Source organism: Meleagris gallopavo, chromosome 7 (genome assembly GCF_000146605.3).
Source record: "Meleagris gallopavo isolate NT-WF06-2002-E0010 breed Aviagen turkey brand Nicholas breeding stock chromosome 7, Turkey_5.1, whole genome shotgun sequence".
NCBI lineage: Eukaryota > Metazoa > Chordata > Aves > Galliformes > Phasianidae > Meleagris > Meleagris gallopavo.
In genome coordinates, this window is record NC_015017.2 from 29,397,473 (window position 1) to 29,413,803 (window position 16,331).

The 16,331-nt window shown below is 44.6% G+C and overlaps 1 protein-coding gene across 1 annotated transcript; it reads right to left on the reverse strand.

The window, feature by feature from the left end:
* Positions 1 to 1,008: 1,008 nt before the first annotated feature.
* Positions 1,009 to 16,331, reverse strand: CACNB4 (calcium voltage-gated channel auxiliary subunit beta 4). Its single transcript, XM_010713979.3, has 10 exons — positions 16,173 to 16,331; positions 15,705 to 15,827; positions 13,102 to 13,232; positions 11,667 to 11,743; positions 11,279 to 11,298; positions 11,094 to 11,174; positions 9,251 to 9,309; positions 6,560 to 6,669; positions 5,453 to 5,604; positions 1,009 to 2,493 (listed from the first exon to the last, which is right to left on the reverse strand). Exons 1-10 carry the CDS (start codon positions 16,314 to 16,316, stop codon positions 2,365 to 2,367), a joined length of 1,026 nt encoding a protein of 341 aa, XP_010712281.1. The 5' UTR covers positions 16,317 to 16,331; the 3' UTR covers positions 1,009 to 2,364.

The following is a 16,331-nucleotide window of genomic DNA, read 5'->3' on the forward strand; positions in this document are numbered from 1 at the left end:
AAAAAAAAAACAAAACCAAAAAACACTACTTAATTAAGGAAGACATTCATCCTAAATTACACAAAAGATTTCAGACCCTATTTTTTTCTTCCCAATTGCCAGCTGGGGCCATGGGATCACCCATAAGAGCAGCAGGCACGGTGCAGGCAACTCCGAAAATTGGAAACACTTCTCTTATTCAGGCAGGGTCTTCCTTTGTTGTCTCGGGCAACAACAGAACTGCAGCACCCAGGATTAAGGCAGCGTTTACTGGATCCTGAGATGCACAACCCAAGTGCTGTGATGCAATAAACGAGCTACAGCTCACACAACATGGTGCACAACGTGCACTCCAATAACACAGCCACTGCTTCATTTCAGCGGCTGTGCACAAAGCTGAGTGGAATAAGAGGAAGTGACTGAATGAAAGAGCAGTTCAGGCTGTGGAACATACACAAGCTTCTCTGTGCAGGTGGAAGAATAAATGCACCTTTCAAGATGTGAAGAATGAAAAATGAGGTGCTGTGTGCAAGCTTGCAGGGACGGCTCAATGTCAGCAGCACCAGCTGCAGGTGCAACTCCATTCACTTGGCTCATACCCACTGAGACTGAGAAAGGCAGATACTTCCACAGAACTTGTTTTGTACTACCAATACTGTTTAAGTTGATTGGACCTGTGTGGCTCCCAGGAGTTCCCTGTTGTTCTTTTCAGACATAAAAATTCAGTGTAAACTGTGTGTGAGAAACACAATATTGCTGACTTCTGCAGAACTGGATGTAGCTCCGACATCTTTCAGTGCTGCTCCAAGTGGAAGACAAGGATGAGGCAGCAAACAACCTACAGTTACTGTAGCCAGAAGCTTGGAGAGTGACACTGTGCTTGGCTGAGGGCAGAAGCAAGTCTCAATAATATGAAGGGCTCCTGCATTAGATGCCTTGCCCCATCCCTGCAGGCATTCAAGGCCAGGCTGGATGTGGCTCTGGGCAGCCTGGGCTGCTGGTTGGTGACCCTGCACATAGCAGGGGGTTGGAACTGGATGAGCATTGCGCTCCTTTTCAACCCTGGCCATTCTGTGATTCTATGATATCCCATTTAGGAAACCCTGGACAAAAGCCTGGGGGGATATGCAGAACACACACAAGGAGTCGGATGCTTCAAAGCTGCATTCGACTTGCTGGATGGCTCTGCAGCACAAGCAGTTGCATATATCTGTGCAGTCACCATCTTCCATTTCTGACAGTGGACACTGGCAAGGAGGAAGGCTTCTAAATGCAGAGCTGACAGGCTCAGAGTGTGCAGTCTGGGCACAGTGAGCACTGCAAACAGCACAACTGGCTGCAGAAATCAAGATATGCCCCACAAATATCACCAGTACTTTTCTACAATATTTGAATTTCTGTTCTGTATCAGGTGAAGGAGGAATCTGAATCAGATCTGTCTCATCCTGGACATGTTCTTAATCCATTCACTTTTCAGACAAAGACAAGTTTCAGTCAAGCCTATCACCTTTTTCCTTGCTTTCTAACACCTCCATGTAGATCCAGCCTGAACATACACCAAAACATTGTGCAAAACTCCCAATATTAAGTGTTCTGACAGACCTGTCTAAACTGTTCCTCCATTTCCATATTTTCATCTGGTTGGTGCTACTGAGCAAACCTAACTGGAGCTCCATTGCAGTTTCAATAGGAAATGGTGCTTTTCAGAAAGCAAGCCCTCATCTAAGCATGTCTGTACTTAACAGCTGTCTCCGTCACAGGAACCAACAGTTTTCACAAATACAGGCCAGTCTGAGCTGCCCTGTCCAAACTCCTGTACAGTTTGTCTGCACAGCACTGCCTGCCTAATCCAGTATCTCAGACCTGAGCTCCTTTAGAAGCACACCGACTGAGGTGAGTATCAGCACCTGTGATACGACGGCCCTGAGCAGTGACCAGGCTTCCAGATAAAGCACCTGGAAGGGTTCCCAGGTGCTGCAGTGCCAGGAGGCTCAGGGATGGCGTGTGTGCAGCCACGAGTGCCCCATGCTGTGCAGGAACTCACTGCATGGCTGAAGGAAAGACCCCTGCAGCCTCCTCCCAAACACGACTCTGAGACTTTGGCCCTTGAGACAGCACTGCTCCACATGTGATGTAATTTGCTCGTGTGCTGCTGGAAGACCAGTTTTACCATACACGTCATTTCTGACCCGTCATCTGGCCAAAGAGCAAAACAAACCCGGCTTTGGAGACAGTCAGGAAGAAAGTACCACACCTTTTTCTTCCTCAGCAACAAAAGCTGAGCTAGGGTTGCAGTGGTAGGGCTGTCCACAAAGGGAAGTGATAACATTTGAACTTTGCTATAATAAAGGACCGAGACAGCAGAAATCTTTCAGACTCCACACATCACAAGCTCTTTAGCCTTTCTTCTGTACTTACTGGTGGGCATTGTGCAAGTTTATCAGCTGCCACCAACTGAACATTCAAGTGTTTACTTTGTGACTTTCCTCTAGATTTAATCAGTCGCTGCAAAACCTGATAGAGGAAAAGAGGAAAAGGTGAGTTTAAGAATCACTTACGTCCATAAAGCTCAGAGACTGACATTGCACTGGAGAATTACCAATTTCAGAAGCTCTATTACATTTAACAAAACGGACAAAATATTCTCCCTGAATAGAAACATAAACCTTGCTGAGAGCCTCCCTGAGAGCTGGGTGTTTCCTTCTGCACCACATTCGATCCCTAGCAAATATTTCAGTAGCAATGGAAACAGCAATTTTGCTGTATTTACTTTAAGTGACAGGCTATTTACAACCAATGCAATCTTCTAGAAGAGCACAAAATGTAAATACACACACAGAGAATGACAGAGGACTGACTGCAGCACAGCAGTAGGAGCACGTTATGCTGTGTAGCAATAATGCTGTGGCTGCATCTGTTCCAAGGAATGTTCTGGGTACAGGAGGAATGTTACACACACAGTTCATAAATTCCTCTGTTTGTTTCTTCCACTATTACAATTTCAGGGTCAGAACAGTTAGAGAATTTAAAGGATTTCCCTGTAAAGTCTCAAAGAAAATTAAAGAATCACAGAACAGAGTATTGTTGAAGCTGGAAGGACCTCTAGAGGTCTCTGTGCCAAACCCTCGCTGGATCACAGTGCTCAGCTCCTTGTCCAGCTGAGTTCTGGGGTAACCCTGTGGGTCAGGACCGAGCTTGTGCTCACACAGCCCAGCACACAGCCATGCCTCTGCTGCATGGGCACACTGCTCCCTCGTGCCCACGCTGCCTCCAGGAGCCCACGTCCCTGCCTGCACAACTGCCCCAACTGAGCAGGGGCTCACACCAGCCCAGGGGCAGAACCTGGCATTTCCCTCTGAAGAACTTCAGGACGTTGGTGAAAGCCTGCCAATGGCGCCCTAAATGTCAGCCCTACCCTCTGGCACATTAACCTGCCCCAGACTTTGGCATTTCCCACAAATGTGTACTCAAAGTGCACTGCACTCATCAGCCAGGTCGTTAACAAAGACACTGAGCTGTGCTGCCCCATTATGGACCCCCAGGTGACCCCTGATAACCAGGAACGGTTAGACTTTGCACCCTGCACCCAGAATTCTGCTCAGTCTTAAACCCTTTTGATAATTCATATTCACCCAGTGTGTATCTCAGCAATTTGCCTACAGGAGACTGCATCAAAGCCTTGCTGTAAAGGCCAGCAACACCCACTGCTCCTTCTCTGTCCCATGACAACAGGCAGCCAGGTCGGTCAGGTGTCATTTCCTGCTGGGCCCAATCTAAGCAGCATGCTGCAATTCATGTAATATTCACTGTGGAGAGTTTGTTTATTCTTAGGCAACAAGGATCTCCCTCTGCTTCCTACTTACCTGGAAAGACAGGGGAAAATCTGAGACAGATTTTTCTGTATACAAGCTTCCCAAATAGTCATTATTATCAGAAAAAAATAAAATGAAAGTTACCTCAGTGGTCAAAAAAGGCACGTTCAAAAGGAATACATGAAATACAAGGTGAAGGCAGATGTTTTCTTCCTATACACCTACGCTTACATGAAGATTTGTTTTCTTTCCTCCCTTCCCCAGCCTTAGCCATCAGTCCCTGTGGGATGTGACCCTCCTCCAGACGTACCAGCAGTGCTACTCATCTGTACTGAGCTCAACAAGCCCAGCTGGGAATGAGCAAATTCCAGTTACCCAGGCTCAGTACAGGTTGGGAATATCACGTAGAGATGTGAAGAGCTGGCTGCAGAGAGCCAGTAGCAAGGGTACAGAGAGAACAGTTCAAAAAGGGTTTTCTATACCAGCAAAGTCATTTTCTAATAATATGAACTCTGCAGGAGTTCTATCAAACTCACTACACATGGCAGATATCTCTGAAACTTCTCAGCCCTAATGGAATTCCTCTGGATAGTAACCAAATTGACTTCAGTCAATACAAACTGAGCTTTAAAAGCAGTTTTAAAATGCATCTTCTCTTACAGTGTGGGCATACAGACAGGGGCAGGGTATATCCACTCATCACAGTGCAATGCCCTGTCTATATACCCAAGCCCAAACACAAGCCATTTATCCACTCCCTTGCATCTTAAGCCTTCTTTGGCTTCTGCTGCCCAGCCAGCTTGCTGAGCAGTGTCACAGTGCTGCTACAGGGAGTAATAAAGCTGTGAGGAGCTCGGCTGAGGGACAGCTGCAAAAACCAAAGCCTGAAGGGAACAGTGCTGTGACCCAGAGCATCACCATGAGGGTATCCTCTCCCCCAGTCCTCACTCCAGCTCCAACAAGCTGGGAAGCACTGCTGCCTTAGCGGGCTCTGCTTCAGAAGGGTAACTTAGGTCAAGTGAAATGCTGTGCTAATGAAATTAGGCTGCTCTAATGCTGCATTCAGTTTGTGCTGATTCCTATCCTGTGTAGCAAGGATAACTGTCTTAGAAAACACAAATGATTGAATTATTTTTTATGTCTTCTGAGACATAACTCTATTTTCTCCCATAAAGAACTTACAAGTCATCCTGAAAACTTTCATCACTGTGGGCAGCAGCACATGGTGCCAAGGACTGAACTCACCCTTCTGTTTAAATGGCCTCTCCACACAAGAGGATAAAATGGGGACAATCAACACCTGCTTCAGGGGAAAACGGTGACTGTAAAATGCTGATTGGCATCTTCATGAACAACATGCCAAATGCAGGATTAGCTGCAACGTAAGTGGCAGCTTTAAAGAAATAGAGCTACGTGACCAACTCTATCCTCTCCAGGGAAAGAATGGGAGGAAAGAAGTGAACAATGACAGACATTAGTCATCTTCTGACACACTTCTACTGCATTAAGGGGTGGTGACAGAGCTCCAGAAGGATCTTTCAACCTCAAGCTCTGTACTGCTGTGATTGTTGGAAGAGTAAAACATTCTATTCTGCATACACAAATGCCATGCAGATATTTAAAAACTCAAATGCAAATAATTTGAGGGTGAGATACATTACCTTTGGAGAAGACACTTTAACATGGACAATAATTGGTGCTAGAGATGTCTTGATAAGTTGTGCGGGGTGATTGATAGTGTCTGCATCCAGGACAACCAGCTGCAAGGACCGGGCCAGCTCAAAGATTCTTTCAATCTCACTCTGCACTTCAGCTAGAAGAGGAAAATAAAGCAATTGAAAGCCATTCAACCCCAGTGCTACTTACACAAAAATCCTAGAATGGCCTGGGTTGAAAAGGACCACAACGATCATCCAGTTTCAACCTCCCTGCTACGTGCAGGGTCACCAACCACCAGACCAGGCTGCCCAGAGCCACGTGGAAAATACCATCACCCATTCAGTTTCACAAACTCTATACATTCTGAGATGAATTCCATACGTGAATTCACGTAATTTTCACACAATAATCTATTACTCAAGGATTTTTTAAATTAATGTTACCTTTGAGGCAATTCCATTGTCTGAAAACACTGCACACTACAATTAAATGTATCTTTCTATTAACTCAAAGTAAGTTCAGGCATATTTTTCAGATCTGCAAAATATCTCAGGAGTCAGTGTTTATTTTTGACAGTAATGTATTTATACTTTTTAGGACTTTTTTGTTTGCAAATTATAGCTCTGATTTAACTTAAACAAGAATCTGTACAAAAAGCAGAACTGTGACCATACAATCCCAAAAGCACAAAGATCTGTTTATGATAAATCCTGCCAGGGTATTATTTAAAAAGACACCGATGGCAACGTTCACACCAAAGCGCTTTTGTCTGAACTAAAAGGAAGGAACACGTCAGAACTAGAAGGAAGATGATGAATCTGACCTTTCTCAACCATTCCCATGCATGTGAGTAAGTTTAAATTGATAAAGTCAGCAGAGGCTGAATAGTTACAGTAGCTGTGATCCTGCTTGCTCCAGCCCAGGCGTTGCTCCACAGGATGCTAACTCAACTGACTGTGAGTTAGCACTGTGCCACTCCTCTGTCAGGCAAATTCCATCACCCATCAGAGGACGTGAAATACAGAATTACACACTAAAATGCAGTAGATGCATTCAGAACTGGTGAGAGTGCAGCCACGATCAGAGTTACAGCTGCGTCCACGTCTTACCTAAACTGGATCGTGTGTTTGACCGCTCAATTATTGCCCTCTTGCTTGGGTTATTCAGAACAGACCTCTTAGCAAGAGAAATGTCAGCTGTCACTCGGGTTATTGATATCCTATGGGCAAGAACACAGCACAAAACAAATCCACAGTCGTTACTTTTTTCCTGTGCCACGCATGATTTACAGCCACATTTCATTCCAAAGTGCAAATCCAATAAAACACCACTCATAGCATTAGAGAACGGCTAAAGAGAAATGCTGAGTAATTGTACAATTATTTGCTACTGCAGACCCTTCACACAGCTTCTGCTTTTCTGCTTAATCAGCTCACGTCTCCCCATCCCACCACCCATGGATTTACACAATACCTGGCTACCACAAGCTAAAGCAAGTCTCAGGGCACAGAGCACAGCAGCACTCCTCCCAGGTGGCGTAACCAAAGCTGGCACTGCCAGCAGGCAGGGAAGGGCCTTATTTGACTCTGCCACTCACGTCTGAGTCACCAAATGGAGCTGCTGGCTCTGGGAGACCTCCAGCACACAGCTCCTTGTCCAGACAGGGCTGTGCGGTGTGCTCAGGGACTTGGCTCAAGGTCAGACAGGAGAAAAGTGAGGTGAGCCACAACCACTGTGCTGCTGAAAGCCTCCCCATGCCTTGTGTGCGGGCATTCAGGGTGCACAACAGGGCGCAGCTATTTACCTACATCTGAGAGTTTGCTCTTCGATCAGATTATAAAACAAAGAGCACACAATCGCCTCATGTAAAATCCGGTGAGAAGGACTGTGATGAGCTAAAGAGCCATGAGTAACAAGAAGAAAATAGGCTGGAAATGACCAGCAGCCACTGCACACAACGTAAGGCAGGAGAAGCAAGCAGCAGCTGAGGTTCCAAAGAATGAATTTTATTGATTTTTCTTAAGTGATTCAAATTTGAAGTCAATGGTATCAGGATGTATGTAGCACTGGACTTTTTCATAGCTGAAATGCCACGTGTCTGCCTAATTTAGTTGCCAGCGTGTCTCACAGCAGGAAGACTTCCCAGCACCACCTCACTCCAGGCAGCAGAGCAGTGAGAGCACAGCAGCACAAGGCAAGGTGCTGTTCCTTCTCCTCGGCAGCACTGCTGGGCAGCACAACATCTTCATCTCCCACACCAAGGCACTGCTGAGCCATGTGGGTCAGCCTCTGCCGAGCAGGCTCTCAAACATGGTTTAAAAGGACACTGCAGAGCAGTCGTGTCCTGGTGACTTATTGCATCCCGCTGCCGTGGTTTCCCACCAAAAGCAATGACTGTCAGTTACCAGAGGCACACTGCAAACTGACAGGTGTGTGGCAGCAGCTGGAGGGAACAAAAGCAGCAGTCCTGCATCTGCCCTGATGGTTTTGCTGCAGCTCAGCACAGGAGCTCTGGTGCACGTTTCCACGTCAGTCAAACAGCTCAGGAGTGGGAGAGTGTCCTGACAGCATGCAACAAACACAGCAAACAGAGCTGCGGGCTGCCACAGTCACTGCTTCAACTGTCAGACTTGGAATCGATCACTTTCCTTCGTGGAATGTGCTAAAACCACTTCAGCTGGGCTATTAAGAGCAGGGCACAAACATTTTGCACAAAGGCTGATTATTAAGCTGCCTGTGAGTTATTTCAGCATCACCATCTCTGTGCTGCACCCCAAAAGGTGCTTTGAACATAGATCCTAATCCACCTCTTCTAAACAACAGAAACTTCTTTTCATCACCTTAGTGCCAGCTTTACAAACCCTTCTTGCTGTCACAAACGTGGTGCAGCTAAACCAGTGCAGCACAAGCACCTTGCTATGCAGGTCCAACATGCTGAACACACTATGGTGAAAGAAGGGTCAAATATCCCAATGGCAGAGCACAGATCTGCAACCATGGGTGAGCTCAGCGGTGACGAAGGGATGCCACAGACCAACCCTTTCCTCCTTACAAGGAAATGCACAAACTTGTTCCCCATCACAGCTCTTCAGGAAATACTCTTCTTGCTCCAGCTGAAGTTATAAAACACCTTTTTGTGTACCTCAGTGCTCAGCATTTCCCTCTTCAAGCTGTAATTATTTCTGATTACTAATAGTCAAGAATTCAATTCTTGTCAGTGCTGGCCTGAAGCATCATCACTACCTCCTGTTACATGGACTGTTTCTGCACATTTCAACATGGTACTTGCAGGGCTTGGGTGCAACTAGTTTTATTTGAAGAGCATCCTATTGGACAGAAGCCTGGAACTACACAGAAACAAACCAGGAGCTGAGCTCTGCCCAAAGGGTTATTCACAGCTTGGCACTGCTCCCCAACACTCCCAGCTGTACTGGCACTGCATGCTTCCCACTGCAACGCTGAATACCCAAGCCTGGAAATGCCACCTTCAAAGCTATCCTGGCACTTCCCCACGTGCTCCAGTCCCCTTTCATCTAGATTTCTCCTGCAGCCCTACTCTTATGAGACACTGTGGCAAAATGATTCACTTAAACGAAGAAATCCTACGACGGACATAGCAGATACAAAGACACATGCACACCTAGTGATGTATCAGCTGTGCTTCAACCCACAGTCAGCTGCACTTTGCTGCTGATTCTATAAATCAGTTTGGAACATGCATCGGTCTCCTTTCATTAAAAAATATCACCAAATCGTTAGTAACACGTGGAAAAAAAGCATGGAAAGGACAGCTTTCTCACCTCCCATCAAACCTGTGCTTCAGGAAGTCAAAGAGAGCTTTCTGCATCATGTCTGTCACCTTCGCAGAGGTGAGGAAGATTGAGCAGAGAGGAATGACAGGGAGAAAGAGAAGTCAAAAGTAAGAAGAGAGGTAAGCAAAAGGTAAGGATACTGCCAACAATCAATACCTTTTGTAGGTAGCAATCATTTAATTAACATGCTCTTGGAAGCAGCTTTGTAACAAACACTTGCAGGTTTTCTGACTTACTCACAAAATGTAGCCCAAAGGACATCAGAGCTGTTGCTCTGCTCCTGCCTCCATCTGCTCTGAGGCATCGGAGCACACCTCATCACCTTCCAAAGCAATGCCATTCCCAGCAGGACTCAGCACATGTCAGAACCATGTGGGACTTTGGGTTGAACAAATCCTTTGCTTTTTCCCCACAGTAACGTAATTATTACTGGCCTAAGACTTCAGATACCAAGATCTGTTATGTTGGATGACTGCTGCAAGAGCAAAACTACTCTCTGAGAGGCCTACAAAGAGGAAAAAACATGTTTCCACTCCTGTAACAGGGAGAGCAACTGAGAGATGTTCAGCCCCAACAGACATCGTTTACTTTCCTGACTGTTCCTTTCAGTACAACTCTACTGACACTTAGATAGGAACTGCACCAAAGCCCCAGGTCTGTGGCAGTTTAATTCTCCCAGGTTACCTTCAAAGTGCTTCTCAGAGAATTTAGTCAGGAAAAATACCACTGAACTTTTCCATACAGGTTGCAAAGTAAGAGCGGTGCGTTTCTGTTGCGTAGAACAAAATTGGGATGAAAACACCCTAACTGCAGTACCATTTATACATCCTTATATGTTCAAGATGTCGGATTTAGTATTATTTTCTAACACAAAGAGAGGGAACATACGTCTACAGAGGTATGCACTCAACAGATGGCTCCTCTCCCCACCAAACTTCAGTACCCAGACAAATTAAGCTGTGGTGGAGCACCATCAAAACCAATGGGTGACATTTACTCCTATCACGAAACACCACCGTAAAATTAAAAGGCAGATGAAAATGAAGTACCTCATTCCTGCTTCACTGAATTACACTTCTATCATTCTTACTAAAAAAACTGATGTAAGAACATCACATTATGCTAACATTACCCTGCTGCAACCTTCTGAAAAGAGCCATTCCAATGTTTAATAATATCCCATAAAGTACTAACAGCATTAATTAAGCTAAATGAAGCGTATCCTTGATTTTATGTTCATGTTAATTTAGATCTTAATTTGGCAAAGCACTTAACAGATGGATAAGTTCACCGACAGGCCCTGCTAAAAGCCTCTGGTCGCTCAGCATGTGCTAAATGCTCTTTTGAATCTGCAGCAACCTTGACAAACGGGTCTCCTGTTTTTCTGCACCTGTTATCACACCCACCTCCATGTTGCAGAGAGGCAAATAATTTGGAAGGGCTAAAGGTTTCCTTATATTTCAATACTGCAATGTACTTGAGAAAACAAAAACGAAGAAAACACACTGAAATGACATTCACTGGTCCCCACGTTCAGTTTCAGGTGCTGCAGAACAGATATGGACGTGCTACCACAGCCCAGCTATTTTGCTTGCCAGCACTGAGCTTTGTGGGAAGACGTGAAGTTTTCACAAGCGAAAACATGAGAATTACCTTACAGGGGAAATTTCTTCTAAATTTGGATTAATTCAGCTCAAAGCATGTGCTAGTTTGACTAAAATTGTGTATGTGTACGGATGTCTGGTTGGCTGATCAGACCAACACACCAAATGCATCAAAGGAAACCATGGGCAAGAAAATGGGAACTGACTGCAAGCACTGGGATACATACCTCATAGCCTTTCAGCGATGGCCCCACTAAGACAACGGGCCTCATAGATGGCACCACATCATATGGGGGAATGTGTTCTGTCTGGAAGAGGAAAGCATTCCTTCAGATCATTAATCAAACTGAGAAGTCTGGGAATTACGCATTCAAAATAAGGAATGTAGAACGAAAGCAGAAGGGGTACTTACCACTTTTTGTTTCTGTTTTGCTAAAAGACCAAACAAGAACTTGGTTAAACACACACTGTGCACAACAACCGTAACGCTTGCAAGCAAAACCCCACTCTCAGTGCTCCTTTCCTTTCACTCCACACTTCTTGCTTTCTATCAGCTCTACTTAAATTGGTCACTCGTTCTGTTCTGGGCAGAGTTGCCCTTTTTCCTGAGGCTTTTTTCTCCCAGTCCCTTAGCAACTATTGCATGTCTGGAAATAGCTGTCTTTCTCCACCTCTGCACATGTACTTACAGCAGAACATCTTAATAATGCAAAGGGGGAAAACCCGCACTTTTCAGACATGACTTTTAAAATAGAAGTGACAGAAATAGCAAGAGTTGCCTTAAATAAAATTCTCCTTACCTGTGGAAGTAGGAGTGGCTCGAAACGTGCCAGAAACCATTTCTCCAAGACTTGAAGAAGAATTTCCACTTGATTTCCTGTATCAGAAAGAGTATTTAGTATTCTTAGCCACACGCAGACTGACCAGCAAGGGGATGCTAGGCCAAAGCAGTGCTCTGCCCTCACTTTCCTGCCAGCTCTCTCTGAAGCAGGAACTGTTTAATGGCAAAACCATTCCATGCATCCCCTGGACACTGCTGTAACACTGGGATATTGTAAATAGCAGTAGTTCCCATCATTCAAGGATGTAGAAACCTCTTTAGGTTTGGTCTGTATTAATACTTCTGGGTCTGTTTGCTAAGTAAAATCTTAATATTGTCCTATTTTACAATATTTCTCCTGTTTCAGACTGGGTTTTATTCCCAGTATTCTCTGCAGGTGAGATTAGATTGTTGCAGTGGAGTCATGCAGAGAACTCTTCAGCTACTATGTTATATATGAATCATTATCCTGAGCAGCTCCTGCATCTGATATCCTCCTTCCATGCACTGAGATACACTGGTTTCTGTAAACATCTTTCCTCTTTCAGAAACTGTATAATCAATTTGAAATAAAGCTCAGTTCGTGCTGCTCAATCACTCCAAAATCACCTCCTTAGACAGCTTACACTTGAGATGATTCCCAACCTTGATTAACTGTGTTAATTCCCTGACAGTGCTACACAGGTGAAATCATGCTTCCCTTTCTGCTCGCTATCAGGCCTAGAATCATTCGGCTCACCTTTCTTTTCCCTCCTCCATTACAGTTTTTTGTTCTTCTTATCTACATGAACATTCACGTTTCAATTTCAATTAGTGGGAATAATGTGCTAGTAGCAAAATAATTCCCCTCTCCCAAGAGAAGAGTTAGCCATTTCAATATCCAAACTGAGACGAGGAGCCATCAGTTTTACTCCCCAGTCCTGCACACAAGCCTGTATTCTCCCAGGCCTTGCTATCTCCAGATGCAGCAGTGTGCAGAGGTAGAAGGGCCAGGCTGGAAGATGAAGAGGAAGTTGAATGGCAAAACTCATCTCTATGACATCTGAAAAGTCTGGTTTGGGCAAAAATGGAGAGGGGAAAAAAAAAAGAAAAATTCCACAACCTTGCCAATATGAGAGAGCACCGAAGGTTTGACTTGGAGCCCATGGGACACAACTCTCTCTCCCTTCAGAAACTTCTAGTGTTACCGCTCATAATGTATAACTTCTCTTTTCTAAAGCCAAGACACATTTTTTCCTTCTCACAGCCAACATCTAATATGCCTACCCTCTACAAGCACATCTTTTCGCTTGGAATCCCAAATCAAACACTCATTCATACATACTGCAATAAAAAAGAATCAAGTGACCTTTGAAAGATATTGTCCAGTGTCAGAAGAGATTTTAAATTATTTTAAAAGGTTACAGCATCCTTACCCTCCATGGAAACGTCCTCTCTTCTGCTCCTGCTGGATGCGAATATTCTCCAGTCTAAGCGGGCTCGGAATGAAACCAATTTCACAGCCCTCCTTCACCAGCCTCCCTATCCACCAGTCATTATTGTATTTCTGGAACACAGAAAGGTTTCTGGCCTTGCTTCATATCCAGAACTCCCTATTATCTTATCTGCAATCCTTAACTCCATACCAGCTGACAAAACAGGACTCAACTGAAGTCTGAACAGTGGACAGTCTGAGTAAATTTCAGTGAAGGTAACTGTCTTCTAACTGCTCCAAAACATCCTGCTGTGACTTCTCCTCTGATATCACAACTTTGGGGCTGAGGGTGAAGGTGATGCAAGGAGCATGAGCTGTTTTTGATGAACAGGCTTAAATCAGGCTGGAAGGGGCTCTGGACAACCTGGACCAGTGGGAGGCATCCCTGCCCATGGCAGGGGGATGGAACTGGATGGGCTTTAAGGCCCCTTCTAACCCAAACCACTCTGTGATGGCACAACTCTCAAATCAGAGCCCTCTGAGGATTAACTATTTGATTTTGGTTCTAAATGTGTGGCTTGAACATGGGAACTTTTCTTCTACTAGCAGGACATAGAGTTCTGAATGACACCTCTAGACAAGAGATCAGAATCAGGGTTACGCTGAGAATAACTGAACAGTACAACTGATAACAATGCAGTTAGGGAAGCAGGGCTATTTGCATTAGGTCATTACCTCCTATAAGCTATTCTCTGCATTCAGCATGTGGGAGGACTACAACTCATTCCTACTGGTTGCCGTGCCCATAATTTCTTCCATGTTGTCAGTAACTGTTGCACTTCTCTGAAGTAAGCACGTAAGGTATAGTCTTGTAGGAGACATACAGGACACACTCTCAATATAGCAACTCATCAGTTACTGCTGATGTTTCATCTCATCAGCAGGGCGACCTGACATCTACCTAGTTTGGTGTTATTCTAAAATCTGGATCTAATCTAAATCATGGTTATTCCTATCCAGGGAAACCCATCAGATCACTGGAAAATGAATTCTGCAAAGCCTTTTTCCATGAGCCATTCCCCAAATCGTACTGAGTTACAGCTTCAGCCAGGCTGAAGGCTTCAGGGTTAACAAAGAAATGCTGGTCCCCTAGCAGAGCAGGTGAACACCTGTAAGCCAGATGGTTTATGTGTGGAGGGAGTGTGATCCTGGCCATTTGGATCTGAGAGGAATGCTCACAGAAAGCCGTAACACGGACTTGTGACACTCCTCATGAAAAATGTACAGGGCAGAGCAGAAGCTTAGCACATTCAAGGCTGGACAATGAATGCAGCCACATGCTGGGAAACCAAGAGCAAATACTGTGCTAATGCTGATGCACAGAGCTACCTGAACTCTGCAACATGCAAACCAGAAACGCCAGGTATGGCACACTCCTGGTGTGAAAGGGAACATGTCAGGGAAGGCAGCTGAGAAGTGATCTCTGCTGTAACGAGTGCAGCTGTTTGCAGCCAGCTCTGCTCTGAGTGCAGCAAAGGACATTTTCCTGATGGGGAGAAGGTTTCAAGGTGGGTTCAGGAAGGAAAGCTCAAATGTGGTGCCAGGCAGAAAGAAGCACATTCCACACAGAATGCAGCACAGGGGAAAAGCAACTCTACACAGAGAGAGGCAGAGTCAGACTTCACAGTGCTCTACTTCCTCAACACGGGCTTAAAGACTATTCCACATCAATATATTTAAAAAAAAAACAAACACAAACACACCAAACAATACAGTGAAACCAACTAAAGATAAAATAACGTTTGTTAAAAAAAAATCAAACTTCCATCTGTTTCCAGCAAACTCAGAAAAGGGAACATGCAAATCAACTGCCTCTCCTGTGCCCAGGGACAAAGAACTTCAAGCACAACTCCCCCATTCTACCACCAATCTCTGTCTCCAGAGATGAAGCAGCAGGTGTTTCCCTCCCAAATATGCTCAGACTCAGGGAGATGAGAGCTTTGAAGCAATGATGGGCTAACGTTCAAAGAAAGGGAAAAATTAGTACTGAACACCCAAAAATAAACACACAGAACGCAGAGATAAAAAAACATATTTGCAAGCTGCAAGTCTAAGAACAAATCTACAAAACAACAGAAGTTTATGCAAATTTGAAGGGCTCACTTCAGATAACTAATTGCAGAAAATATGCTCAACATGCAATAAAAGTATTTTCCTCTACAAAAGCCATATTCAGGGCTTGTTTATTCCCATTCCTTTTTCCTTACTTCAACATATTTTTGTCTTGCAGCCTCATCAGCATTTTCTTTTATTCTTCTATCATTCTGCCTTGTTCCCCTACAAGTCTTCCACAAAGACCAGGTGTAAAGTGCTGCTACTTAACACCCTGACCAACAGAACCCCTTTGTGTTACATCAGATCCATCACAAACTTGATTTCAACTGTAGAAAGAATGAAGTGTCATCACAGCACCACTAATCGCATGTGTGTGCTGCACTCTCCTGTTCCTGCTCGGTTCTCAGTTTTCTCCAGTTCAGTTCAGACATGACTGCTCCAACTGCAGCCCCTGGCTTCTTAAAGGGAATAACTGCTGCACGTTTTTACCTCTTTAATGTGTAGGAAGTCCTTCGCATCAAAAGAGATGGCAGTGCTTGGGACAGGGACATCTTCATCCAGTGCTCCACAGTAACTCACATTGGTCTTGACAGCAAATGCTACTGGTTTGGACTGCAAACAGAAACAGACATCGTGAACAGTAGAAACTTTTCTCAATCAGGAATTTTCTGTATCAAATTGCCAAAAATTTAGTGGAGGATATTTGTCAAATACATCAAAATTCAGACCTAATTTCACACAAGCCAAGAGAGTCCAATTCCCTAAAGAAGATCCCCATTTATACAAGAATATTTACACTATATTCCCCCCAGTTTCGGTTGCAGGAAATTTCACTTGATTGTCAACATACATTTGAAAAGATGCCATCACCATTATAAATCAACGGCATGAATCTTAGCACCAGGCAAATGATAAATGCCCCATAACCAGTTGCTATTACAGTTTAAGAGAAAGCACCTTTGCCCTTTCAAGCTGTATCGCTGCTTGCTGCTCTCTCTCCTGGCGGATTGCTTCCCTATCCTCTTCCAAAGACACATCAGAGTCTGAGGGTCTGCTTGTGTACGAATCTGCTGAGCCCTGAAAGGAAAACGAAAACCACATTGCTATGAACAAACC

What these genes read in the sequence shown, in the direction of transcription:
- CACNB4 (XM_010713979.3), bottom strand. Translation starts at nt 16,316, where the DNA reads ATGTGGTTTTCGTTTTCCTTTCAGGGCTCAGCAGATTCGTACACAAGC. An exon ending in AGAGGACGTTTCCATGGAGG is followed by an intron (nt 11,744 to 13,101) that starts GTAAGGATGCTG and finishes TTTCTGATACAG; the next exon opens with GAAATCAAGTGGAAATTCTT. An exon ending in CATCGCTGAAAGGCTATGAG is followed by an intron (nt 9,310 to 11,093) that starts GTATGTATCCCA and finishes ACCTCTGCGAAG; the next exon opens with GTGACAGACATGATGCAGAA.